We start from the raw sequence: 27609 nt of genomic DNA on the forward strand, positions 1-27609 counted from the left end.
GGGATGTTTTTCAGCGACAGGGACTGGGAGACTAGTCAGGATCGAGGGAAAGATGAATGGAACAAAGTACAGAGCGATCCTTGATGAAAACCTGCTCCAGTGCACTCAGGACCTCATACTGGGGAGAAGGTTCACCTACCAACAGGACAATAATGTCCTTGAGTGACCCAACGAGAGCCCAGACTTGAACCCGATCTAACATCTCTGGAGAGTCCTGAAAATAGCTCTGCAGCAACTCTCCCCAACCAACCTGACAGAGCTTTAGAGGATCTCCAGCGAAGAATGGGAGAAATTCTGCAAATACAGGTGTGCCAAGCTTGTAGCGTTATACCCAAGACTTGATGCTGTGATCATGCTATGACAGTAAAGGACAAGGGTTCCCTAACGGTCTGCCATGGTTCATCGACTGTTCGATGCCATTCAGAACGCGTGTGTGCTTTACCAAGCCGCGACAGGTGTTCTGTTGTTTTGGACTTGCGGTTCCTTGTACGAGTTCTGAAATTTCAAGCTCGCAAGGTAAGTATTGTTCTTGGAACCGTAGGGTCTATGGACTTGGGCTGCAGTGGCATCGTGTCAATGCGCATAGCCAATTTGCAGCAGGTTCTGGTTCCCTGTATGGGGCTCTGACAGTTCAGGCTTCTCAGGTAAGTATTAGGGGAAAAGGTGGCTTCTGTAAGCCCTTTTTGGAGCTGGTGGAACATATGTCTGCTTGGGTTGCCGTGGGCTTCCTAGTTTGGAATCATTTGAGCCGGCTTGGGGCGTGATTGTATTTCCCCATAGTATATTATACTGAGTGACCTACTGAAGGAGGACGTACAGTTATGAATATAACTACTGTTCCCTGAAGGAGGGTATGAGGTATAACATATTTTAGCCCCGCTTCGTCAGAGGGTTTGGGCTCGCTGATGCACGGTATTGAAGTGAGGAAATGAATGCGTGCCCCAGTATTAAAGCTAGGAAGGTGAGTTTTCTAAGAGTGGGCTCGGCATCCATTGGCTTGTTTGGTGTGTTTTCAGTTTTCTTCAGGTGAATGTGATTGGTCGTTGGTAATGTACAGTTGAAGTCGGAAGTTTACATACACTTAGGTGGGAGTCATTGAAACTAATTTTTCAACCACTCCACAAATTTCTTGTTAACAAACTATAGTTTTGGCAAGTCGGTTAGGACATCTACTTTGTGCATGTGTCGTGTCTTTGGCTATGTCGGATTAAGTGATATCACATGCAATACTATAAAATAACCGTAATTAATATTACCTGATTGAGCTAATCATGTAAATGTAATTAACTAGAGAGTCGGGGCACCACAAAATAATATTTCTAGAGCTGTTATTTTCCGAATAAACCCTTAAAGACCTAGTAATATTTTACATCAATAGCAGTCAATATTAATCGTCACCTTAATTCAGTCTCATCTGAAAGTTGTAAATTCTTGGTTATCTTCACGAACCCTGGCTAACAAGTTGAATCAGCAATACAAAATTGGGTTTAATTATTTATTTACTAAATACCTAACTAATCACACAGAATTACATATACACATAATGAATCATACCTTGATTACAAATTACGTCATAAAGGAAAATGTCCCTAGCGGGCGGAACAGATATGACAGCTTGTTACACAAAAGAAAAGGGCTGAGTTTGAGTGAAAGAGCGGGAAGACTGAGGGACAAAGGGAGAAGCTGTGCTATCGTAAATACAGTATCTTATGCATTCTAAATTACCGCCCATTTGGAAAAGGAAAATGCAATAAATATTTACTCGGAGCTGCGCTTCGGTAGGCTGGTGGTAGATGGAAGGCCGTGTTTCCCAACCGAGTCCTTTGAAGAATGTCTCTGGTGGTAAATTGGCTACATTGTAGTAACGTCGTTGTGTGGTAGACGGGATACTCTGTCTGTTCTTTCCTAGCCCACGTTTGCAGCTGCTGTTGCTAACTCAATAGCTAGGAGGTATCACTTCTGTAGTGAATAAGAGTTCAAAGTTCAAACCATTCGCAACCAAAGCTCACTCTGAGGTTGGCTTAGTTCTGTAGTTGACATCTGAACCATTCTGACATCGGACCGTCGTCCTCACATCCTCGGAACAGGAAGTTACATTTTCGTCAAGGCTTTATATAGTGGAGCGAGAAGGGTGTGTCTGAAAAGTTTTATAACCCATGTCTGTTTACAGGGACGGGCCACTGATTGAGCAGAGCCCTAACCTTATGAAAACCCAAATCTCTCATTTGGAAGCTAAAATTACATTTAATCTCTTCACCAATAATTTTATATTCAAACATTTTAAATTGAACAAGAATTCCAAGTGAATCCGATAACTCTGATGTGTAGACTTTCCACTGTAGAGTTTGTCATCCTATCATTGATGAGAATTTCCCAGATGACAACCGAACTGACATCATATTCATTAAGTACCACCGCATATGTTCAATTGGTGGGATTACCAGAATACAGTTAATTTCCCCCCACCTTCTGATGTTCCCAGAATCTCTGTTAACCAAGGGGTTTTCAAATTTCACATCAGTAGAGTAGAGGGAGGAAAAAGGGGGGAAGAGGTATTTATGACTGTCATAAACCTACCCCCAGGCCAACGCCATGACACAAGTCATTTTCCAATAATTGTTGACCGACAGACTGTATCACAGTTCCAGTGGGTCAGAAGTTTACATTAAGTTGACTGTGCCTTTAAACAGCTTGGAAAATTCCAGAAAACGATGTCATGGCTTTAGAAGCTTCTAATAGGCTAATTGACATCATTTGAGTCAATTGGAGGTGTACCTGTGGATGTATTTCAAGGCCTACCTTCAATGTCAGTGCCTATTTGCTTGACATCATGGGAAAATCAAAAGAAATCAGCCAAGACCTCAGATTTATTTTTGTTAGACCTCCACAATTCTCGTTCATTTTTGGGAGCAATTTCCAAATGTCTGAAGGTACCACCTTCATCTGTACAAACAATAGTACGCAAGTATAAACACCATGGGACCACGCAGCCATCATACCGCTCAGGAAGGAGACGTTTTGTCTCCTAGAGATGAACGTACTTTGGTGCAAAAAGTGAAAATCAATCCCAGAACAACAGCAAAGGACCTTGTGAAGATGCTGGAGGAAACGGGTACAAAAGTATCTATATCCACAGTAAAATGAGTCCTATATCGACATAATCTGAATGGCCACTCAGCAAGGAAGAAGCCACTGCTCCAAAACCGCCATAATAAAGCCAGACTACGGTTTGCAACTGCACATGGGGACAAAGATCGTACTTTTTGGAGAAATAGAAACAAAAATAGAACTGTTTGGCCGTAATGACCATCGTTATGTTTGGAGGAAAAGGGGGGGCTTGCAAGCCGAAGAACACCATCCCAACCATGAAGCATGCGGGTGGCAGCATCATGTTGTGAGGGTGCTTTGCTGCAGGAGGGACTGGTGCACTTCACAAAATAGATGGCATCATGAAGAAGGACAATTATGTGGATATATTGAAGCAAAATCTCAAGACATCAATCGGGAAGTTAAAGCTTGGTCGCAAATGGGTCTTCCAAATGGCTTAAGGACAACAGGGTCAAGGTATTGGAGTGGCCATCACAAAGCCCTGACCTCAATCCTATAGAAAATTTGTGGGCAGAACTGAAAAATCTTGTGCGAGCAAGGAGGCCTACAAACCTGACTCAGTTACACCAGCTCTGTCAGGAGGAATGGGCCAACATTCCCCCAACTTATTGAGTGCATGTAAACTTCTGACCTACTGGGAATGTGATGAAAGACAAAAGCTGAAATAAATCATTCTCTCTACTATTATTCTGACATTTCACATTCTTGAAATTTATTGGTGATCCTAACTGATCTAAGACAGGGAATTTTTACTCGGATTAAATGTCAGGAATTGTGAAAAACTGAGTTTAAATGTACTTGGCTAAGGTGTATGTAAACCTCCGACTTCAACGTATATAGATAGGCCACAAGATGGGCTGTTTGTAATAGGTGAATTGCCCTTTGATTTCAGGCGTACACACGGTTGTCTGACCAACAAAATGCAAACTAAATGCTGAAAGTAGTAGCCTAGTTATTTATTCATGCATGCAAACAAAAATACTGAATAGCAGTTTGGCTTAGAATACACAGTAGTAGGCCTAGTAAACAAAATATGAGATCGATTTAAAGGCATGACACAATCTATATTTAGGCTAATTCCATTAACAGTAAACAAACACAGTAAATAAGGCCAATGGAGATCCAACTAATCCAAACAACATACGTTTTTGGACAGAACCTGCGGCTAGGGTAGGATTTTAGGCTAACCTGGGCTGGCTCGGCTCCTCTATTCCAAGATCAACAGGAACAGTTGGAGGTTGAGCCATTATCCTGGCGGCAATTGTGGAAGGGTGGGTAGGCTCTGCACACGGAGCTAGCTGAGCACGGGAGCATCATTGCACGTAGGGGAAAAGTACCCAAACGTCATACTTGAGTAAAAGTAAAGATACCAGTAAAATAATACTTGAGTAAAAGGCTAAAAGTTTTAAATATACTTAAATATCAAAAGTAAATGTAATTGCAAAAATATTCTTAAGTATCAAGTTAGTGGAAATCATTTCAAATTCCTTATATTAAGCAAATAAGATCGCTCACCATTTTTTTTTTTTTTCGATGTACAAATAGCCAGGGGCACACCAACATTCGGACATAATTTACAAACAAAGCATGTGTGTTTAGTGAGTCTCGCCAGATTCCGTGAGGATAACCAGGGATCTTGATAAGTGCGTGAATTGGACCTGTCCTGCTAAGCATTAATAATGTTTCACCCAACAGTACATTTGTTTCTTTAGGAATGTAGTGAACTATATATAAAGTACCGATAACACAAAAAAAGACTTAACTAGTACTTTAAAGTGTTTTTACTTAAGTACGTTACACCACTGATTATCGCTGCTGGGCAGCGAACCTTTGTGGTTTGATGTTTCTGCTCTATGCTCTCTTTCTCCAATTTCTGATATTCATCGTGGCAGATTAACTGGTTCGAGCCAGCTAAGGCTAATAACAATAACACTTTTTACAGCTAGTGAAGGCTAATAACAATAACACTTTTTACAGCTAGCTAAGGCTAATAACACTAACACTTTTTACAGCTAGTGAAGGCTAATAACAATAACACTTTTTACAGCTAGCTAAGGCTAATAACAATAACACTTTTTACAGCTAGCTAAGGCTAATAACAATAACACTTTTTACAGCTAGCTAAGACTCTAACTAAACTCTGTAGTTGTGGCGCGCGAGGCAGAGTTGAGCAAGCAGCTTCAACGGTAGACTTGACCCCACCCTTATAAATCCAAATAAAATATGACAGACGGTGTATGACGTTTTTCACTTAGCCTACCACAGGGATGAGAATGATTTTTTTCCCTGCTTTTATGGAAACCCGAAGGAGTCATACCTAACCGCCCAGGGGCTTTCCATAGCCCCCCTACACCGCTGTGCACCCTCCCCATTGTGCTGACAGTCACTCTGTCACTCAAAAGCCAACTTGTCACTCAATAGTTCTAACTTTTTTGCTTTTTATTTATATAGGGACATGCAACTAAAACTGGGGCGGTGGGGCTCAACCTAGTAGAGACTGGTTTGACCCTGGTAACACACTGACTTGTGTGTGTGTGTGTGTGTGTGCAAGCCTGTACAGTAGTGTTTCTAGTTAACCCGTGTAGGAGCAGCTAGCAGTGTGTTGGTCTGTTCCAGTCCCAGCATCGCTCACTCGCTCTCTCAATCTCTTTCTCCCTCCCTTCAGGAGACCTCTGGAGCCGGTTACAGTATTTGAGTGTTTTTGGAGGAGTTCCTAAATATTTTCAGGATGACAGTATGATCTGACTGTGCTGCTCACTGCCCATTCTCATGTCACTACCAGAGGGGCAGAAAACACACACTGCTGCAACATAGAGAACACACACACACAGTATAAGAACTTGTATGGACTCGTCAGTAGGAATCCAGTCATAATTGAGTGCTCAGTTTAGTATTCTGTTGGTTTCTCCAGTCAACCACATTCAGGGACTCCTACCACTTCTACCAGAGAGGATGATACACAACGGAATTCTTTACAAACATGTTAGAACCAATGACCAGGAGACATCAATAAGTTGTTGTAAAGGTGTTCTCACATTTCTCTAACATTTCTGTCTAATGATTATCTTCTGTTTTCTCTCCACAGAGTGCCCAAGGGCTGTGAGAGCCCCTTGGGGAAACTTCAGGCACAAACACACACTCTTCCTCATACAGAAGCACTCTCTCTCTCACACACACACACACACACACACACTTATTAAAACAAACACACACACAGAGCATGTTGGAGGTCCAGGAGGAGAGGCCTGCCGCTGCAGGAGGGACGGCAGCGACACATTTCAGCAAGAAAGAGCGAGGAAAGAAAGAACGAGAGGAGGCCAAGGACGGCCGGGGGAATCTTGGGAATATCGGGAACAGTGCTCTGGGTTCGGGTGGCCGAGGGAACGGCAGAGGGAAAGCCCCTCACACACACACAGGCAGCCCCCACCAGCTCATCACCCCACCCTGCTCTGTGGTGCTGGGAGCCCCCTCCATTCATCACAACAGACTGAAGAACTCCCCATCCACCAACACACAGAGGTGAGGGAGAGCGTGTGTGTGTGTGTGTGTGTGTGTGTGTGTGTGTGTGTGTGTGTGTGTGTGTGTGTGTGTGTGTGTGTGTGTGTGTGTGTGTGTGTGTATAGTGGTGGTGGTAGTAGTAATGTGTGTCCTTGAGTTAGGGAGTACACTGTGTTTGAATGCGCTTTCTGCTGACTCATGTTTCTGGAGCCAATGGAAACCAGCTCCTGCCCTGCCAAACCCCTGCCAGTCTTCTCTCTCTCTCCCCTGTCTCTCTCTCTCCTGTCTCGCTCTCTCCTCTCTGGCTGAATGTGTCTGTCATTTAGGGTGTGGTATAGTGATCTCTGCCAGTTGGATGGTTCCTGTTCTCCTGAACTGTACTTTACTCATGGCCATTCAGAAGCAGACGCCCTGCTCTGCCTCTCCTCTTGGGATCAGAGCCAAATATAAGACTCTGGCTGGGATTATTCCTACTGCAGTATTGGCCAGTGAGAAAAGTGTGTTTCCCTCTGTCTGCTCCTATACCCTAACTGTACAGCACAGTGGTTAGTAGCTATAACGATGGATCATGGTAGGCTGGGGGATTTCCCACAACGTAAATCCTGGACACAGTAGGCCCACTGTTTTAGTCGGTTCATATTCGGGCACCTCCATACAAACAGAGCTGCTGAGTGAGTGTGTGTCTGCATGCACATTTGTGTGTGTGTGTGATTTTAACTATTTTGTCAGTCTCCCCTCCCGGCAGTGGAAAGAGGGGAGTGAGGGGAGATTGGGAGGGGTTGATGGGACAAGAGGTCAGTCTGGTTCACTCCAAGCCAGCTGTCTGACTCTCTGGCCTCTTACAGCTGAGCCTCCCCTAGTCAGGGGTCTGTTTACTGGGCACACGTTAACTCCAGCCCCAGACTTGAGCCTGTTCCCTCTGTGTCCCTGGTAGCATTTGTGTCATGGTGGGGCAGTAGACTGTGTGTACTACTGGGGGAGCCACACCTGTTGTGACACACACACAGTCTTGTACAACTAACCTTGTGGGAACACAATTCAGTCCCATTCAAAATCCTATTTTCCCTAACCCCTTACCCTAACTTTAACCTGAAAACCAACCCTAGCTCCTAAACCTAATTCTAACCTTAACCCCCCCTAGAAATAGCATTTGACCTTGTCGTTACTAACAAAATGTCCCCAGGCGGTAAATTTTTTGTTTACTATTCTTCTGGGGACTTCTGGTCACCACAAGTATAGTTAAATATGTACACACACACACACACACACCATTGATAAGCACTTCTTCCCTCTCTCAGTCCTAAACCCAAGCCAGAGGGAATGGTGCGCTCCCCTCCAGTCATGTCCCCCTCCGGTGGCGCCGCCCAGATGGACTCCAAACTTCCCAATCAGAGCAAACCAGGAAGCGCCGGCAGCCAATCGCAGGCCTCGCCATGCGACCCCAAGACAGTGGGTGGTAAGGGCTCCCAGCAGGGCGGCATGTCAGGGGTGGGTCCAGGAGGTATGGGGGGTCTGAAGAATGGCCAGGGCCTGAACTCTGGGGGACAGGGGACAAAGGTCAAGGTGAAGAGGGAGAGGAGCACCTCAGTGGAGTCCTACAACGAGCAGCAGACAGGCATAGCCACGCCCACCAGTGACGACAAGGGTGAGTAGTACACTGCACTCTAAATAGTGGTCAAATATGTCAAGAGGTATTAAGTAGTGTACTTTTTTTTTTACAAATCCTAACCTACCTTACACTTTCTAAACTTCCATTTCCATGAAACTAAAGTGCTTACATCTTGCCTCTGACACAATAGCTGCTGAAGTTCGTGGGCATGTTACGTGTCCATGTTGTCTGTGTGAACATGTGGTGTTGTGGCTGTAGAAACATCAGCAGGCCCCTGAAAGCGTGTCATTATGGTCACACACTGACTTGATATGCTGCTCTCTCTCCTCTCCTCCTGGGAGTCTGGTGGACAGGACTGCGCTCTGATAAAGGAGGGGGAGGGAGTGTGTTTGTGTATTATTGATAGAGAGCTCAGCTGTAACTGTATAAGTGCGGCACACGGTTACACACTGACTGTGTGTGTGTGTGTGTGTGTACAGACAGTAACAGGGTGAAGAGGATGTGTGTGGCTGAGAGGAGGCAGCCCTACAGTGGAGCTGACTGGTGTTCTGGAGGAGAGAGTGATGAGGACGACAAAGGATTCTTCAGTGAGTGTCTGTCCTTCCGTCATCCCCATTTCGACCTGTTACTGTAAACTATAGTAATACGATCCTCTGTCCCTCCCCAGACTGTAACTCCAGTGATGTGAAGCCCCAGGACTCCAACTCCCATCCTCCCCCCAACGCCGGACTCAGCCGCTCCTCCACACCCTCCCACAATGCACTAGGAGGCCAGGGCGCAGCGTCGGAGTCGGGTGGTCAGAAGGCTGGGTCTAAAGTGGTTTACGTCTTCACTACAGAGATGGCCAACAAGTAAGGGAGATCGCAGGGAAACCATGTTATTGGTCCTAATTGCCCATGATGTGTTAGTGATTGAGCTGTAGTAATTGTAGTTGCAGTGTGTGACGTGTTATTCTGAGCTTGGTTTGGATAGACCACACACACCTGAGAAAGGAGTGGAGTTATCAAGTCCAGAAATCTGGCTCTCCTCCTAACATGTGAAAGCCTGCAGTTATGCCTTGTTTTCAGTGTGCTTGCCTGAAAGTGTGTTCTTGTTTCAGTTGTCTCCGATTTACACAGTCCTATGAACGGAGAGGGAGATGAAAGTGGAAGATGTGTGTGAAACTGTTTGTTTAGTCTGTCGACCTCGGCATTTCCTTCATGCCCTCTGCTAACACTGCCCTCATTCTGCTGCCACAGACACAGACACAAATGTGACTGTCTGGTCTCTGTTCCTCAGGGCTGCTGATGCTGTTCTAACAGGCCACTCAGAAAACATCATCAACTTCCACATGAGAAACATCTCCAACAGCAAGGACAAGATCCCCCTCCCACCCCTGGTAATAACACACGCACACACTGCCATGATGTGATGACTAGACATGTAACTTGGCATACAGTCAGCTTTGATAAATACTTTATTTACAAACCCTTATTTACTCAAACCTCATTTCTTATCCTGCTGCCTTTATCGCTTTTTCCTTCCTCTGTTTTAGAACGATCAGGCAAGACCCCTCCGAGGAGACTCCAAGCCCTCCCAGCAGTCCTCATCTCATTCCTCAGACAAGAACCACCAGACAGGGTCTAAACCTGGCCCGACTGATCAAGCGCCACCCCAGCCCCCTCCCCAGGGGGTAAAGCCTGGTTCACTCACCCAGGATGGGGCCTCCTCAGCAGACATGGACCCCAAGAACCTCCATGGCAGCAGCCCTGGTAATACCATGGGTCCAGGTGACCAGACCCCTGGGTGCCAGCCCCAGCCTGAGCAGGGCATGCCTCCTCTGAACCCCCCTCAGCCTGGTGAAGGAGGAGGGCTGGGGCCCATAGGGATGGGTCAGCCTGGTCTGACCCCCCAGCAGCAACAGCAGCAACTGGCCCAGGAACTTCTCAACATGGAGGCTAACACAGAGGGCCTGTCCCAGGAACAGCTAGAGCACCGCCAGCGCTCCCTCCAGACCCTGCGAGACATCCAGCGCATGCTCTTCCCAGATGACCGCGATGCCCCACCGCCACCCGGTCCTATTGGGGGACTCCCCCAGTCCCACGACGGCATGCCCGATGGGGGGCCCAGGAGGCCGGAGCAGGGCCCTCTCCAGGCCATGATGGCCCAATCCCAGAGCCTAGGTCCACCAGGGGGTTCGGGAGGGTCCCGACCCCAGGGAACCCCATTTGGCCCCCCACATGGTCACCCCAGAGACATGCCCCCTTTCCCAGATGAGCTGGGCCACATGATGGGTCCTGGAGGGTGTGGGGATGGAGATCACATGACCCCGGAGCAGGTGGCCTGGCTGAAGCTGCAGCAGGAGTTCTACGAGGAGAAGAAGAGGAAACAGGAAATGCATCACCGCCCACTTCCTCCCGACATGATGATGCACCCCCACGGGCCGCGTGGCATGATGCGAGGGCCCCCACCACCCTACCAGATGGGACCCGGAGAGGTGTGGGGGCCAGGAGGGCCACCAGAGCACTATCACGATCGCATGGCCATGGGCCCGAGAGGGATGCCTCCTCACATGCAGAGGATGCCTGGGTTCCCCCAGGGCATGATGAACCCTGACATGGAGGGACCCCCCAGGCCCGGGATGGGCTGGCCTGAAGACATGCCTCCGAGGATGGGGGACGGCCGGGGGTTCCCAGGAGGGCCAGGGGGTATGTTCGGAGGTCCAGGGGTGCGGGGAGAGCGCTTCCCCAACCCCCAGTCAGTCCAGGAGGCCATGTTTCACCAGGGCATGGGGGGCGACAAGGGACCGGGCCTTCCTCCACAGATGATGATGGAGATGCAGAGGATGATGGGACACCAAAGGGGTGGCATGGAGCCGGGCAATGGGGGCGGGATGATGTTTCCCAGGATGCCCGGCGAGGGTCCCATGAGCCCCTCTTCCAGACTGGTTGTGATGGGGAGCCGTGACATGGGCCCTGAGTTTGGCATGGGCCCCCATGGGAACCCCCAGCTACGAGAGGGGCCTATGAACATGAGCCCAGACGAGATGATGAGAATGAGAGGGCATCCAATGGACAACATGGGGCCCCAGGGAAGGCAGATGCACTTCACAGACCAGCCCCAGCCAGGGGACTTCCCCATGGGACCCGCACGGCCCTTCCCTGGTGGTCCTGGCAGTATGAGGGGCCCTCATGGAGAGCAGGTCTATGCTGGCCCGGAGCACAGGACCACCCCTACGGGGGGCAATGGCCGCCTCAACCACCACCCGCCCTCCGCCGGACCACCCCAGGGCCAGAGGGGACGTAAGCCTGCAGAGCTGATCATCCAGCCAGGAGGGGGCAGCTCACCCAGTATTAACCCCCTCAAGTCCCCTCCTTTGAGGCAGGTGCAGTCCCCCATGATGGGCTCTCCCTCTGGGAACCTCAAGTCCCCCCAGACCCCCTCCCAGCTGGCTGGTATGCTCTCCGGCCCTCCGGGACCCAATGGCCCCCCTAACACTGCCAACTCTGCTCCCATGAAGTCACCTCACTCTATGATGGGGTCTGCTGGTGCCTCCCCTGTAAATATGAGGTCCCCGTCCCTCCCCAACCCTTCTCCAGGGTGGGCCTCTTCCCCAAAACCCCCCATGCCCAGCCCAGGAATCCCTCAGCAGCAAGGGGGTAAAACCCCCCTCAGTATGACCTCACCTAACATGATGGGAAATATGGAGCAAGGTACAGTACTTTTCTGGATTTCTCTTCTTTCTCCCTCCACTGCTCTCTTCTCGCTCTCCTTTCTCTTCTTTCTCCCTCTACTGCTCTCTTCTCGCTCTCCTTTCTCTTCTTTCTCCCTCCACTGCTCTCTTCTCGCTCTCCTTTCTCTTCTTTCTCCCTCTACTGCTCTCTTCTCGCTCTCCTTTCTCTTCTTTCTCCCTCCACTGCTCTCTTCTCGCTCTCCTTTCTCTTCTTTCTCCCTCCACTGCTCTCTTCTCGCTCTTCTTTCTCCCTCCACTGCTCTCTTCTCGCTCTCCTTTCTCTTCTTTCTCCCTCCACTGCTCTCTTCTCGCTCTCCTTTCTCTTCTTTCTCCCTCCACTGCTCTCTTCTCGCTCTCCTTTCTCTTCTTTCTCCCTCCACTGCCCTCTTCTCGCTCTCCTTTCTCTTCTTTCTCCCTCCACTGCCCTCTTCTCGCTCTCCTTTCTCTTCTTTCTCCCTCCACTGCCCTCTTCTCGCTCTCCTTTCTCTTCTTTCTCCCTCCACCGCCCTCTTCTCGCTCTCCTTTCTCTTCTTTCTCCCTCCACTGCTCTCTTCTCGCTCTCCTTTCTCTTCTTTCTCCCTCCACTGCTCTCTTCTCGCTCTCCTTTCTCTTCTTTCTCCCTCCACTGCCCTCTTCTCGCTCTCCTTTCTCTTCTTTCTCCCTCCACTGCTCTCTTCTCGCTCTCCTTTCTCTTCTTTCTCCCCCACCGCCCTCTTCTCGCTCTCCTTTCTCTTCTTTCTCCCTCCACTGCCCTCTTCTCGCTCTCCTTTCTCTTCTTTCTCCCTCCACTGCTCTCTTCTCGCTCTCCTTTCTCTTCTTTCTCCCTCCACTGCCCTCTTCTTCTCGCTCTTCTTTCTCCCTCCACTGCTCTCTTCTCGCTCTCCTTTCTCTTCTTTCTCCCTCCACCGCCCTCTTCGCTCTCCTTTCTCTTCTTTCTCCCTCCACCGCTCTCCTCGCTCTCCTTTCTCTTCTTTCTCCCTCCACTGCCCTCTTCTCGCTCTCCTTTCTCTTCTTTCTCCCTCCACTGCCCTCTTCTCGCTCTCCTTTCTCTTCTTTCTCCCTCCACTGCCCTCTTCTCGCTCTCCTTTCTCTTCTTTCTCCCTCCACTGCCCTCTTCTCGCTCTCCTTTCTCTTCTTTCTCCCTCCACTGCTCTCTTCTCGCTCTCCTTTCTCTTCTTTCTCCCTCCACTGCTCTCTTCTTTCTCTTCTTTCTCCCTCCACTGCTCTCTTCTCGCTCTCCTTTTCTTCTTTCTCCCTCCACTGCCCTCTTCTCGCTCTCCTTTCTCTTCTTTCTCCCTTCACTGCTCTCTTTCGCTCTCCTTTCTCTTCTTTCTCCCTCCACTGCCCTCTTCTCGCTCTCCTTTCTCTTCTTTCTCCCTCCACTGCTCTCTTCTCGCTCTCCTTTCTCTTCTTTCTCCCTCCACTGCTCTCTTCTCGCTCTCCTTTCTCCTCTTTCTCCCTCCACTGCTCTCTTCTCGCTCTCCTTTCTCTTCTTTCTCCCTCCACTGCTCTCTTCTCGCTCTCCTTTCTCTTCTTTCTCCCTCCACCGCCCTCTTCTCGCTCTCCTTTCTCTTCTTTCTCCCTCCACTGCTCTCTTCTCGCTCTCCTTTCTCCTCTTTCTCCCTCCACTGCTCTCTTCTCGCTCTCCTTTCTCCTCTTTCTCCCTCCACTGCTCTCTTCTCGCTCTCCTTTCTCTTCTTTCTCCCTCCACTGCCCTCTTCTCGCTCTCCTTTCTCTTCTTTCTCCCTCCACTGCTCTCTTCTCGCTCTCCTTTCTCCTCTTTCTCCCTCCACTGCTCTCTTCTCGCTCTCCTTTCTCCTCTTTCTCCCTCCACTGCTCTCTTCTCGCTCTCCTTTCTCTTCTTTCTCCCTCCACTGCTCTCTTCTCGCTCTCCTTTCTCTTCTTTCTCCCTCCACTGCTCTCTTCTCGCTCTCCTTTCTTCTCCCTCTTTCTCGCTCTCCTTTCTCTTCTTTCTCCCTCCACTGCCCTCTTCTCGCTCTCCTTTCTCTTCTTTCTCCCTCCACTGCTCTCTTCTCGCTCTCCTTTCTCTTCTTTCTCCCTCCACTGCTCTCTTCTCGCTCTCCTTTCTCCCTCCACTGCTCTATTCTCGCTCTCACAACTTTCTCTTTCCTGCTTTGATAAACAACATTACTAATGTTGAGTTCAAGACAGAGATAATATTCATTTTGAGAGTTAAAAAAAAGACTTACTACCTGATGGAGATGCATGATTGGGTGAAGATGACATCATGTCTTGAATAGAGGGCTGTTTTGTAACATCCCTCCTCCTGCAGAACTCTGTCTGTTGTCCAGGCAGTCTAAACAGACCTCTGTTGTATATCTGGGAGTACAGGCTAGAATTTGTCTCCATCAGCTTCAAATCAAATCATTTATAAGTCAATAAGTCAATTGAAAGCATCATTCTCATCCATGTAAACACATTTTCCCTAATCAGAAAACATTTTCCCATTTCAGGTAAATTGCTCCCCCTTGTGGCAATGTAACTTCACTATCTAAATTCATTAAAGTCATTATTTACAATTGACATGTATTGTATGTCAATCTGAAATGTGTTTGACACATGTACCCTGGTTACTTAAAAGAAGGGACAACCAGGGTATTTTTTGCTACTTAAAGAGTTTACTTTCATATCTCTCACCTCTCCACAGGTGGTAATGGCCCCCTCTCGGCCCCCCCCTCGTCAGGAGCCCAGTCTGGCTCCATGCCCCTCCAGGGGGGTCCAGGCAGCGCCCCGACCGGCAGCCCTTACTCCCTACCCCCCGAACCTACGCTATCCCAGAACCCCCTCTCCATCATGATGTCACGCATGTCCAAATTCGCCATGCCCAGCTCCACCCCCCTCTATCATGACGCCATCAAGACCGTGGCGAGCTCAGATGACGACTCGCCCCCTGCGCGCTCCCCGAACCTGCCCTCCATGAACAACAACGGTGAGTGGACGGAGACATGCTTAGATGTCATGTTATACCGCATTCAAATAAATAAGTATTTTGAGATTTTATGTATATTTTCTGTAACACTTTTTCTTAGAGCTTTGACTTTATGGTTTACCTGACATGATTGAAGAGGAATTAAATTATAACATGCTGTCTGTGCACTAATGTCCCTCTCTCTCTCTGTGGTCCTCTGTAGGTATGGGAATGAACCACCACCAAGGTCCTCCTCGTATGATGGGCCCCGGCTCCTCTGGCCCCATGCCTGTCCTCAGTCCCCTGGGTATGACCCCTGTGGGTTCACAGCCTCTCTCCCACGGCATGCCCCAGCAGATGCCCTCCCCAAACCCCCCCAACATGGGCCCTGGCCCGGGCATGATGCCTCATGGCATGATGATGCATCCCAACCCCCAGGACCAAGGCATGGGTAACCCCCAGATGATGCCCCAGGGGCGCATGGGCTACCCCCACCGAGGGCAGGGCTACCCCCTCCCCCAGTCCCCCTCCCAGCAGGGCGCCTACTCCCCCCACAATGGCCCTGTGCCCCAGGGCTTCCCAGGACACCCCATGGGCTTCCAGGGAGAAGGGGGTCCTATGGGGGGTCGGATGGGGAACATGCCTCCTGGAGGTGGAGGCGATGGAGGTAGGCCCAACAACCCTGGAGGACCACAGTTCAACATGCACGGAGAGTTCAGTGATGTAGACCTGCATGAGGTGATGCGAACTGGAGCGTCCGGTATGCCAGAGTTTGACCTGTCCAGGATCATCCCATCAGAAAAGCCCAGCCAGACGCTGTCCTACTTCCCTAGGGGAGGAGGAGATGGCCCCGGCCCAGGGGGGAAACCTCCACACATGCAGGGAATGATGCAGGGGATGATGGGGGAGGGCCCCCCAAGGATGGGCATGCCCATGCAGGGGCTGGGGGGGATGCCCGGGGGGCCGGGAGGCACTATGGGCCCCCAGGATATGCCCATGGGAAACCCTTCCCATAATCCTATGAGGGCACATGGGCCCCCAGGGTTCATGGGTCAGGGTATGATGGGACCTCAGCACCGGATGATGTCACAGGGGGGTCCAGCGGGCATGATGCAGGGAAAGGAGAGGGGGGTACTCTACAACCACCCTGGGCCTGGGGGGTCGCCCAACATGATGATGTCTCTGCAAGGCATGGGCGTCCCCCCCCAGCAGACGACGATGATGATGATGGGGGGGCAGATGAGGCCACGTGGCATGGACATGGACATGGGGTTCAGCCCAGGGCCTGGAATGTTCTAACACACAACTCATAGAACCATGGACCTCGAATGTTGTGAGCTCATATACAGAATTGGATGGAATGTGTCACTGCAGAAAAGAGAGAGATGGATTAAAACATAGAAAGTAAGGAATGACAGACAGAGATTGGTACTCTGGCAGAGTATCGGAGAGGAGTGATGCCGTTAATGGCTTGTGGGGTCTACGTAGCCCAGTACTTGTCTTTTGCCACAAGCATTTAATTTGGTCTCTTCAGAAATGTCTGAATGTATGGGATTGTTGTGCTTCAATGTCACAATTAAACTGTTCCTCAAGTGTTTTTTGTGTGTTAAATCTCTGACTATAAGGTTTGAGTGTTGAAGAGGAATGAGATAACCCACCTTGGAGGACTGTACCGCTAGCTAGCTGTAAATCAACTTTTTCAAATCAGTAAACAGAATCAACAACGGATTTTCCCAGCAAAGGATAAGGAACTTACACATGGAATAAAAAGACTTTGTGAAATAAAATCGTATTTTGTGAAGATTAATGGAATTATATCTTCTCTAGCTCCATCGTTTTGACTATTTCTGTCCTGTGTGTGTGTGTGTGTGTGTGTGTGTGTGTGTGTGTGTGTGTGTGTGTGTGGGTACGAGCCTGTGACGGTGTGTGTTTTGTGTTGTAAGTATGTATAGGAATTCTATCAGTGACCTCTAAGCTCTCTTACCCACCTTTTCATTGGGGGAGGGATGCCACTCTAAAGAACAGTACTGTTTACCATTGGTGGGATATTTTCATTTTTGTCTTTTAATTTCGTTTAAATCCATTGTATAACAAACCAAACTATGACCTCATAGAGATAATGGTATTATTAAAAAAGCACAAACATTGACAAACTGTAGTGTCTTCTTTCTCCCATTTCAACTCTTTTACCAGACAGTTTGTGCCATTTCTGATTCCTGTTGCTGTTGGGTCTTCTGTTGACTCTGGGATTTCATTCCCACAGCATTAATCTGATAGAAGATTAACTGAGTGGGACCAGACATAACAGGTGAGCTAGGGCTCTACTCTTTTCTGGTATATGTCGGCTCAATAGGAAATTGCTTTCAAATTTCAAGCACTCTATAGTGCTGATCTTCGGCGATACACTGGCTCGATTCAATATGTATCAAGAAAGCCAGACGCCAACCAGAGTTCTTCCTGGCCATGCTTCTAACCACCAAATGACACTTACAAACTAAAATGTGTATACATTGTACTATAAATTGGTAAGTCAGAGCCTCCTATCACATTCATTTGTGTGTATATAGATATATATATATATATCACAGTTGAAGTCGGAAGTTTACATACACCGTAGCCAATAAATGTAAACTCCATTTTACACAATTCCTGGCATTTAATCCAAGGAAAAATTCCCTGTTTTAGGTCAGTTAGGATCACCACTTTATTTCAAGAATGTGAAATGTCAGAATAATAGCAGAGAATTATTAATTTCAGATTTTGTTTCTTTCATCACATTCCCAGTGGGTCAGAAGTTTACAAACACTCAATTAGTATTTGGTAGCGTTGCCTTTAAATTGTTTAACTTGGGTGAAATGTTTCGGGTAGCCTTCCACAAGCTTCCCACAATGGGTCCCTGTGGAATGCTTTAGACACCTTGTAGAGTCCATTAGGAAGTTGTTCCTAATATTTGGTATACTCGGTGTATATACCTGTTTAAATAGGTCCCCTTGGATCTACACATGTGCTTTGAGTTGCATGGCTCTAGTTGAAGTGCAAAGAAGCCCCTTGTGCACATCCTCATGACAACAAGCACCTTCATATGATCAGACAAAATCACATTTCCATGTGTTTCCATTACTAATGGAAATCTCTCCCCCAAAGGGATGTCTGTATTTGTTTTTCATTTTCCTCCCATCTCCTGTATTCAGAGAGTGACCTTTCACTGGCATGCAGGGATATGAAACCAAAACAAGGGAGGGCTTTTCACTCCAAATGGATGTGAGATCAGAAACCGTTGTAGACCTACAGCACATAATGGCTTAGGTCTTGGTATCCAACGGGGATAGACAAACAGTGACAAAGCATTGGAAAATGTAACTAAAATGAAGCCACAATGTACACTGCTAGCTTGCCTACAACAAGGCTTGTTTTGTTGGATAGGTCTAAGTGACTGGCTTCTAGTAATAAACACTGACCTTGCCTTTCTGTAAGCCTTTTATTCATCAGGGGCTGAGGGTGAGATATCATCTTAATGAACAGTGTGAAAAGGAACAACTGTAAAATGGTGGCAAACAGAACAGATCCAGAATGCAATTCAGCAATTAATCGTTGCTCCACTCCATTGAGCCTGACAAAATGTGAAGCCCCCGCTCGAGCTACAGCGGGGGAAAGAGCAGTAATGATGCACACACACACACACACACACGCATGCATGCACAGTCCCTTACACACACAAAAAGGATCCTACATTCATATTCACCATAGGGAAGGTGGTCCTCTCCCTACCCCGTAAGGGGTGAGGGACCAGAGGTAGAGGAGCAGGACAAATGGGCAGAAGTCATCTCATTCCCCTTCATCATTGTTTACACAGTACCTGAACCAAACACTTATCAGCCATGGACAGAAATTGGTAAAACTTTATTTGGGTGGTCCGTCTGTGTATGTGCTACAGACTATCTACAGACTGCAACAGACTATCTACATCAGTAACATTTCAACTAACTGCTGTATCTCCTAGCCCTGACCTTAGCCCTAACCTTAACCCTTATCCTAGCCCTAAACTGAACCCTAAGCCTAACAGTAACCTTAGCAAGCAGTTGCTTATCAACAGATAGTTTGTTGATAGTATGACCATGTACAGATGGACTATCCAGACAATAAAAATAAAAGGGCACCCAGAAATGTTAAACAAACATGCCTGTTTGTTTTTATGCCCTTGAGAAATGTAGAAACAGAGAGAGCGTGAGTGAGTGTGTGTGTGTGTTTGTGTGTACAAGAGGGAGAGAGAGAAAAGAGAAAGGTAGGGGACAGAAAATGCATTCCTCTCTACCTTGTAGCCCTACCCAGTATCGAGGGCTTGGCTTGACAATCTCAGAATTAAATTAAACTTTTTGGTGTTTTGTAACATATGTCGCTTTCCATTCATCAAAAGACAGATGTACAGTTTGGATTGATTTATTGGTTTTATTTGTCAGAAGAAAATAAAATCCATCAGAACATTTTTTTTTTAAATGTCCTGGATTGCACAATGAAGTTGGGGACTTCCATTGTGGTCCCTATTTTCTGACATAAATAGATATACAATTACATAGATACATACAGACAGATTCCAGAGATATAGACAAACAAAAAAAGGCTTAACTTCCAGATGAGCATGAGAGGGGAGTCCAATTGTTCCAAGCTTGTTTTCGCTGGTCTGTAGCTTATTCTTTAGATGTTTGTGGCTGCTGGTGAACCATGACGAGCAGACATAATCAAAGTGACACTGGCCTAGCACACTGCCAGAGTCTTCATGTCTCTGGCTACTGTGTTCTTAGGGACCTTCAATGCAGCAGAAATTTTGGGGCACCCTTCCCCAGATCTGTGCCTCGACACAGTCCTGTATCGGAGCTCTACGGACAATTCCTTCAACCTCATGGCTTGGTTCTTTCTCTGACATGCACTGTCAACTGTGGGACCTTATATAGACAGGTGTGTGCCTTTCCAATATGTCCAATGAATTGAATTTGCCACATGTGGACTCCAATTAACATGTAGAAACATCTCAAGGATGATCAATGGAAACAGGATGCACCTGAGCTGTATTTCGAGTCTCATAGCAAAGGGACTGAATACTTATGTAAATAAGGTATTTCTTTTTTCTTTTTTGTTGACAGTGCATGGGTCTGAATTCTTATGTTCTAAAAACCTGTTTTCACTTTGTCATTATGGGTTACTGTGTGTAGATTGATGATGACAAAACATTTATTTAATCCATTTTAGAATAAGGCTGTAACAAAATACAATGTGGAAAAAGTCCGAATGCATTGTATTTCATCTGTAGCCTAGTAAACTGTGTGTTTTCCAATGATGTCAGATAAAAAAATGTAATGACATGTACTTTACTTACATATAAGGTTGGATGTAAACCTCGTTATTAGCTAGGCTTCCACCAATTTCCAGACAGATTTTCATGCAAATATTCTAATATCCGCATAAAAACAATGTGTATTTTCCCTCCAGAGATCTATTTCCATCAAATTGACTTGTTTTGGATAAAAAGCTGTGCGTGATGACGTATTACACATAAAATACTTGTCCTGTTACATTCCCATGCACCTGTTACATTCCCATGCACCTGTTACATTCCCATGCACCGGTTACATTCCCATGCACCGGTTACATTCCCATGCACCGGTTACATTCCCATGCACCTGTTACATTCCCATGCACCTGTTACATTCCCATGCACCGGTTACATTCCCATGCACCTGTTACATTCCCATGCACCGGTTACATTCCCATGCACCGGTTACATTCCCATGCACCGGTTACATTCCCATGCACCGGTTACATTCCGATGCACCGGTTACATTCCCATGCACTGGTTACATTCCCATGTACCTGTTACATTCCCATGCACCTGTTACATTCCCATGCACCGATTTAAATGGGTTTCCATTGCCTTTTCAACTCTACTGATTGTTTTGTCCCCCCCTAAAAATGGTGTTACAGTATACTGTGCATTTGGAAAGTATTCAGACCCATTGACTTTTAACACATTTTGTTACGCTACAGACGTTTTCTAAAATGGAGTACATAAAGAAATGTACTCATCATTCTACAATACCCCATGATGACGAAGTAAAAACAGGTTTTTAGATATCAATCAATCAATCAAATGTATTTATAAAGCCCTTTTTACATCAGCTGATGTCACAAAGTGCTATGCAGAAACCCAGCCTAAAACCCCAAACAGCAAGCAATGCAGATGTAGAAGCATTAGTTTGATATGTTTGCATGTATTTAAAAAAATAAAAAAATAAATACCATATTTACATAAATATTCAGACCCTTTGCTATGAGACTCAAAATTGAGCTCAGGTGCATCCTATTTCCATTCATCATCCTTGAGAGGTTTCTACAACTTGATGGAGTCTGGGGTAAATTCAATTAATTGGACATGATTTGAAAAGGCACACGACACACCTGTCTATGTAAGGTCCCACAGTTGACAGTGAATGTCAGAGCAAAAACCAAGCCATGAGGTTGAAGGAATTGTCTGTAGAACTCCGAAATGGGATTGTGTCGAGGCACAGATCTGGAGAAGGGTGCCCAAAAACATTTCTGCAGCATTGAAGGTCCCCAAGAACACAGTGGTCTCCATCATTCTTAAATGGAAGAAGTTTGGAACCACCAAAACTCTTCCTAGAGCTGGCCGCCAAGCCAAACTGAGCAATCGGGGGAGGAGAGCCTTGGTCAGGGAGGTGATCAAGAACCCGATGGTCACTCTGACAGAGCTCCAGAGTTCCTCTGAGGAGATGGGAGAACCTTCCAGAAGGACAACCATCTCTGCAGCACTCCACTAATTAGGCCTTTATGGTAGAGTGGCCAGACGGAAGCCACTCCTCAGTAAAAGGCACATGACAGCCCGCTTGGAGTTTGCCAAAGGCAACCTAAAGTACTCTGACCATGAGAAACAAGATTCTCTGTTCTGATGAAACCAAGATTGAGCACTTTGGCCTGAATGCCAAGCGTCACGTCTGAAGGACATGGTGGTGGCAGCATCATGCTGTGGGGAAGATTTTCGGCGGCATGGACTGGGAGACTAGTCAGGATTGAGGCAAAGAGGACAACGACCCTAAGCATATAGCCAAGAAAACGCAGGAGTGGCTTCGAAACAAGTCTTTAAATGTCTTTGAGTGGCCCAGCCAGGGCCCAGACTTGAACCCGATCTAACATCTCTGGAGAGACCTGAAAATAGTTGTGCAGCAATGCTCCCCATCCAACCTGACAGAGCTTGAGAGGATCTGCAGAGAAGAATGGGATAAACTCCCCAAATACAGGTGTGCCAAGCTTGTAGCTTCATATCCAAGAAGACTTGAGTCTGTAATTGCTGCCAAAGGTGACTCAACAAAGTACTGAGTAAAGGGTCTGAATACTTATTTAAATGTGATATTTTCCTTTTTTCCTTTTCATAAATGTGCAAACATTTCTAAGAACCTGTTTTTGTTTTGTCATTATGGGTATTGTGTGTAGATTGATGAGGGAAAACAACTATTTAATCAGCTTTAGATTAAGGCTCTAGCGTAACAAAATGTGGAAAAAGCCAAGGGGTCTGAATACTTTCTGAATGCACTGTATAGCGAATGTACCCACTCTGGTCATGGCACTTGTGCTCTAGCCAACGGCTCACAGATAGAGTGCGAGTATAGACTACATGAGATTATTATGGACAAAAGAGCAATATTATTTGTATTTGTCAAACTGCAGCCAAGCATCGATCAAAACATCAAGACCCTCAATATTTATTGAAAAAGAGCATCAAGCTCATCACCCTGCATTTTCACCACCCTGCGAAGTTCATCATAATTTATTTCATCTGTAGCCTAATAAACCACATGCTTTCCCAGGTCGTAGTGGCAGGACTACACAACATGTCATCGCGTGACTACAATTTTACTTTGATATGATGGTAATTATAACAAAATGTGTGCATAAAGGCATTTCTACTGCCAATTCTCGCATAATGAATTTTACCATCACAAAAAGATTTCACTTTGTCTTGAGTATTTTGTTTCGTCAACATTTGGAAAGTTTACAGACACAAATGCTGTTTCCATCAGGCCTGTCATTTTTCATCTGACATAAACGTTCATAAAAAGGTTGAATGGGAACCTGGTTAGTGTCAAGTGTTTTGAGGATGCTGGAATTAGATTTTGGACAAACTTGCACATACCTACAGGAGACTTTTGAAGTAGCCTAATCAGATTAAAACATTGTGACTGTTTGGCCACATATAAAATGTAATACATTTTAAAAGTTACACGATAAATATTTAGGTTCTAGGTTCTAGGTGCGCGATGAATAGCTGCTCGGATTGGAGAGGAGGCAGAGCGGCCGTTAAAGCTGTTGAAATCGCTCTGCCATTGCCTGGTTGCAAAAATTCTATTTCAAATTTCAGTTTTTGTGACAAAACAAGCAAGTATAGTGTAGATAATCATTGTACAATCTAAACCGCTGTGAAATATATTTTCCATAACCAAAAATATTGTGTTTTCAGCTGGTTCAAGCTGGTGAACAAATCCGGAAGTAAAAGATGCAAAAACAAAATTTAGAACACATAGAACAGATCTACTGCTTCATAGACTCGCTTTCAATGAGAATGACAGATCTATAACTCACATTTCTATGCGAATTTGGTTAAGGCGCCCAAAAAGTTAAATATTGCGTCTTTAAGCTTTGCTGAATAACTCTGCCTGCAGGGGGCATATGTGGCCACGTTATTTCAGGCTGACTTGATGATCTGCAATAGACAGCACATCTCAGTACCAGAAGCATAAATACAGCCAGACTGGCCTGCTACTGTGCCTTTCTAGACGCTATATACTGTCCAGAGTAGACTCACAACTTATCCAAATGTAAAGAAACATTCAAATCACAGGGATTTTGCACCGTTATTGAAATTACATTTTCACTGCAGCCTAGAGTTGAATTTTGTACTCACTTGAAAACAATAAACGCATATATTCATTGCATTGTGGAGTTGTAGGCTAGTCTACGTTATTAATAGGGGAGATTTTTGAGCTGTGTGTCTCATGTCTTCACTGTTCTTTCATGCAATCTTTCATGGACACAATCCACCTACCGCTATTGTCATAGATAGACAGTTAGACTGGAAGACTATATTGACCTGTGGTATAGTAAAAGTTAGCACACGGAAAAGTGTAGTGCAAAAGGGAAGCACCAAAACAGATGAGGAAATTTGGCTAAGATGGAAGAAACTATCTAGTAAACCTTTTGGTAAGCAAGATTACAAGATTGTTACAGTGCCTTGCGAAAGTATTCGGCCCCCTTGAACTTTGCGACCTTTTGCCACATTTCAGGCTTCAAACATAAAGATATAAAACTGTATTTTTTTGTGAAGAATCAACAACAAGTGGGACACAATCATGAAGTGGAACGACATTTATTGGATATTTCATACTTTTTTAACAAATCAAAAACTGAAAAATTGGGCGTGCAAAATTATTCAGCCCACTTAAGTTAATACTTTGTAGCGTCACCTTTTGCTACGATTACAGCTGTAAGTCACTTGGGGTATGTCTCTATCAGTTTTGCACATCGAGAGACTGAACATTTTTCCCATTCCTCCTTGCAAAACAGCTCGAGCTCAGTGAGGTTGGATGGAGAGCATTTGTGAACAGCAGTTTTCAGTTCATTCCACAGCTTCTCGATTGGATTCAGGTCTGGACTTTGACTTGGCCATTCTAACACCTGGATATGTTTATTTTTGAACCATTCCATTGTAGATTTTGCTTTATGTTTTGGATCATTGTCTTGTTGGAAGACAAATCTCCATCCCAGTCTCAGGTCTTTTGCAGACTCCATCAGGTTTTCTTCCAGAATGGTCGTGTATTTGGCTCCATCCATCTTCCCATCAATTTTAACCATCTTCCCTGTCCCTGCTGAAGAAAAGCAGGCCCAAACCATGATGCTGCCACCACCATGTTTGACAGTGGGGATGGGGTGTTCAGGGTGATGAGCTGTGTTGCTTTTACGCCAAACTTAACGTTTTGCATTGTTGCCAAAATTTCAATTTTGGTTTCATCTGACCAGAGCACCTTCATCCACATGTTTGGTGTGTCTCCCAGGTGGCTTGTGGCAAACTTTAAACAACACTTTTTATGGATATCTTTAAGAAATGGCTTTCTTCTTGCCACTCTTCCATAAAGGCCAGATTTGTGCAATATACGACTGATTGTTGTCCTATGGACAGAGTCTCCCACCTCAGCTGTAGATCTCTGCAGTTCATCCAGAGTGATCCTGGGCCTCTTGGCTGCATCTCTGATCAATCTTCTCCTTGTATGAGCTGAAAGTTTAGAGGGACGGCCAGGTCTTGGTAGATTTGCAGTGGTCTGATACTCCTTCCATTTCAATATTATCGCTTGCACAGTGCTCCTTGGGATGTTTAAAGCTTGGGAAATCTTTTTGTATCCAAATCCGGCTTTAAACTTCTTCACAACAGTATCTCGGACCTGCCTGGTGTGTTCCTTGTTCTTCATGATGCTCTCTGCGCTTTTAACGGACCTCTGAGACTATCACAGTGCAGGTGCATTTATACGGAGACTTGATTACACACAGGTGGATTGTATTTATCATCATTAGTCATTTAGGTCAACATTGGATCATTCAGAGATCCTCACTGAACTTCTGGAGAGAGTTTGCTGCACTGAAAGTAAAGGGGCTGAATAATTTTGCACGCCCAATTTTTCAGTTTTTGATTTGTTAATTTTTTTTGAAATATCCAATAAATGTCGTTCCACTTCATGATTGTGTCCCACTTGTTGTTGATTCTTCACAAAAAAATACAGTTTTATATCTTTATGTTTGAAGCCTGAAATATGGCAAAAGGTCGCAAAGTTCAAGGGGGCCGAATACTTTCGCAAGGCACTGTATATTTATGCACCAAATTGTTGTTTTATTTAACAGACTAAGGTTCTTAGGACACTCTCTCTCTCCTTTCCGAGTTAACTCTGGGACTAAACACCTCCCTGCAACTGGATCCTGGACTTCCTGATGGAACTCCCCCAAGTGGTAAAAGTAGGCAACAATACGTCTGCCACGCTGATCCTTAACACTGGGGCCCCTCAGGGGTGTGTACTTAGTCCCCTCCTGTATCCCCTGTTCACCCACGACTGTGTGGCCAAACACGACTCCACCACCATCATTAAGTTTGCTGACGACACAACAGTGATAGGCCTGATCACATCAGAGTGAGCTTCCTCAATGGAGGTCAGAGTGAGCTTACTCAATGTGAGCAAGACAAAGGAGCTGATCGTGGACTACAGGAAAAGGCGGGCCGAACAGGCCCCTATTAACATTGACGGGCTGTAGTGGAGCGGGTCGAGAGTTTCAAGTTCCTTGGTGTCTGCATCACCAACGAACTATCATGGTCCAAACACACCAAGACAGTCGTCAAGAGGGCACGACAAAATATTTTCCCCCTCAGGAGACTGAAAAGATTTGGCGTGGGTCCCCAGATCCTCAAAAGTTTCTACAGATGCACCATCGAGAGCATCCTGACCAGTTGCATCACCGCCTGGTATGGCAACTACTCAGCATCTGACTGGAGGACGCTACAGAGGGTAGTGCGAACGGGCCAAGCTTCCTGCCATCCAGGACCCATATAATAGGCGGTGTCAGAGGAAAGCCCATAAAATTGTCAGAGACTCCAGTCAGACTGTTTTCTCTGCTAAAGCATGGCAAGCAGTACCAGAGCGCCAAGTATTGGACCAAAAGACTCCTCAACAGCTTCTACCTCCAAGCCATTATACTGCTGAACAATTCATAAAAATCGCCACCGGATCGCCATTGATTTACATCAATGTAAATTTACATCCCCCTCTCCCCTCTCGTACACTGCTGCTACTCGCTGTTTGTTTGTTACTTATGCATAGTCACTTTGCTCCCACCTACATGTACATATTACTTCAAATAGCCTGTACCCCTGCACACTGACTCAGTACCGGTGCCCCCTGTATACAGCCTCGTTATTTTATTGTGTTACTTTTTATTATTACTTTTTATTTTAGTCTACTTGGTAAATATTTTCTTCTTCTTGAACTGCACTGTTGGTTAAAGGCTTGTAAGTAAGCATTTCACAGTAAAGTCTACATTTGTTGTATTCGGCGCATGTGGCAAGTAAAGTTTGATTTGATTTGATAACTGAGAGGAGTGTTTATGGAGCTTGGGCTGGCAACTGATTAAGTGATGTCTCGGTGATAAAAAAAAAAAAAAAAACCTGCTGAAAGGAAAATTCCAATCTAAAAGAATTCAGGGATGTAATTGTGACTTTGCACAATTTTTTATTTTTAAAATGTTTAAATTTCACCTTTATTTAACCAGGTAAGCTAGTCGAGAACAAGTTCTCAATTACAACTGCGACGTGGCCCAAGATAAAGCAAAGCAAAGCAGTGCGACACTAACAACAACAGAGTTACACATGGAAAAAACAAACGTACAGTCAATAACACAATAGAAAAAAAGGAAAGTCAATATACAGTGTGTGCAAATGGCGTGAGGTGGTAAGGCAATAAATAGGCCGTAGTAGCAAGTAATTACAGTTTAGCAAATTAACACTGGAGTGATAGATGTTCAGATGATGATGTGCAACTAGAAATACTGGTGTGCAAAAGAGCAGAAAAGTAAATAAAAACAATATGGGGATGAGGTAGGTAGATTGTGTGGGCTATTTACAGATGGGCTATGTACAGCTGCAGCGATCGGTTA

The 27609-nt window shown here is 46.0% G+C and overlaps 1 protein-coding gene across 4 annotated transcripts in view; it reads left to right on the plus strand.

Annotated features, from left to right (window-relative positions):
• Window positions 1-17003, plus strand: part of LOC112241070 (B-cell CLL/lymphoma 9 protein) — a 33702-nt gene extending 16699 nt beyond the window's left edge. For all 4 annotated transcript variants that reach the window (XM_024409246.2, XM_024409251.2, XM_024409259.2 and 1 more), the window contains 8 exons: window positions 6194-6627; window positions 7905-8251; window positions 8695-8802; window positions 8883-9066; window positions 9494-9593; window positions 9750-11907; window positions 14596-14877; window positions 15080-17003. In XM_024409246.2, coding sequence (XP_024265014.1) covers window positions 6329-6627; window positions 7905-8251; window positions 8695-8802; window positions 8883-9066; window positions 9494-9593; window positions 9750-11907; window positions 14596-14877; window positions 15080-16155 — 4554 coding nt within the window. In that variant the 5' untranslated portion in view covers window positions 6194-6328 and the 3' untranslated portion in view covers window positions 16156-17003. The remainder of the gene's footprint in view (window positions 1-6193; window positions 6628-7904; window positions 8252-8694; window positions 8803-8882; window positions 9067-9493; window positions 9594-9749; window positions 11908-14595; window positions 14878-15079) is intronic.
• The last annotated feature ends 10606 nt before the right edge of the window (window positions 17004-27609 follow it).

This window comes from Oncorhynchus tshawytscha, linkage group LG03, assembly GCF_018296145.1.
Source record: "Oncorhynchus tshawytscha isolate Ot180627B linkage group LG03, Otsh_v2.0, whole genome shotgun sequence".
In the NCBI taxonomy this organism is placed as follows: domain Eukaryota; kingdom Metazoa; phylum Chordata; class Actinopteri; order Salmoniformes; family Salmonidae; genus Oncorhynchus; species Oncorhynchus tshawytscha.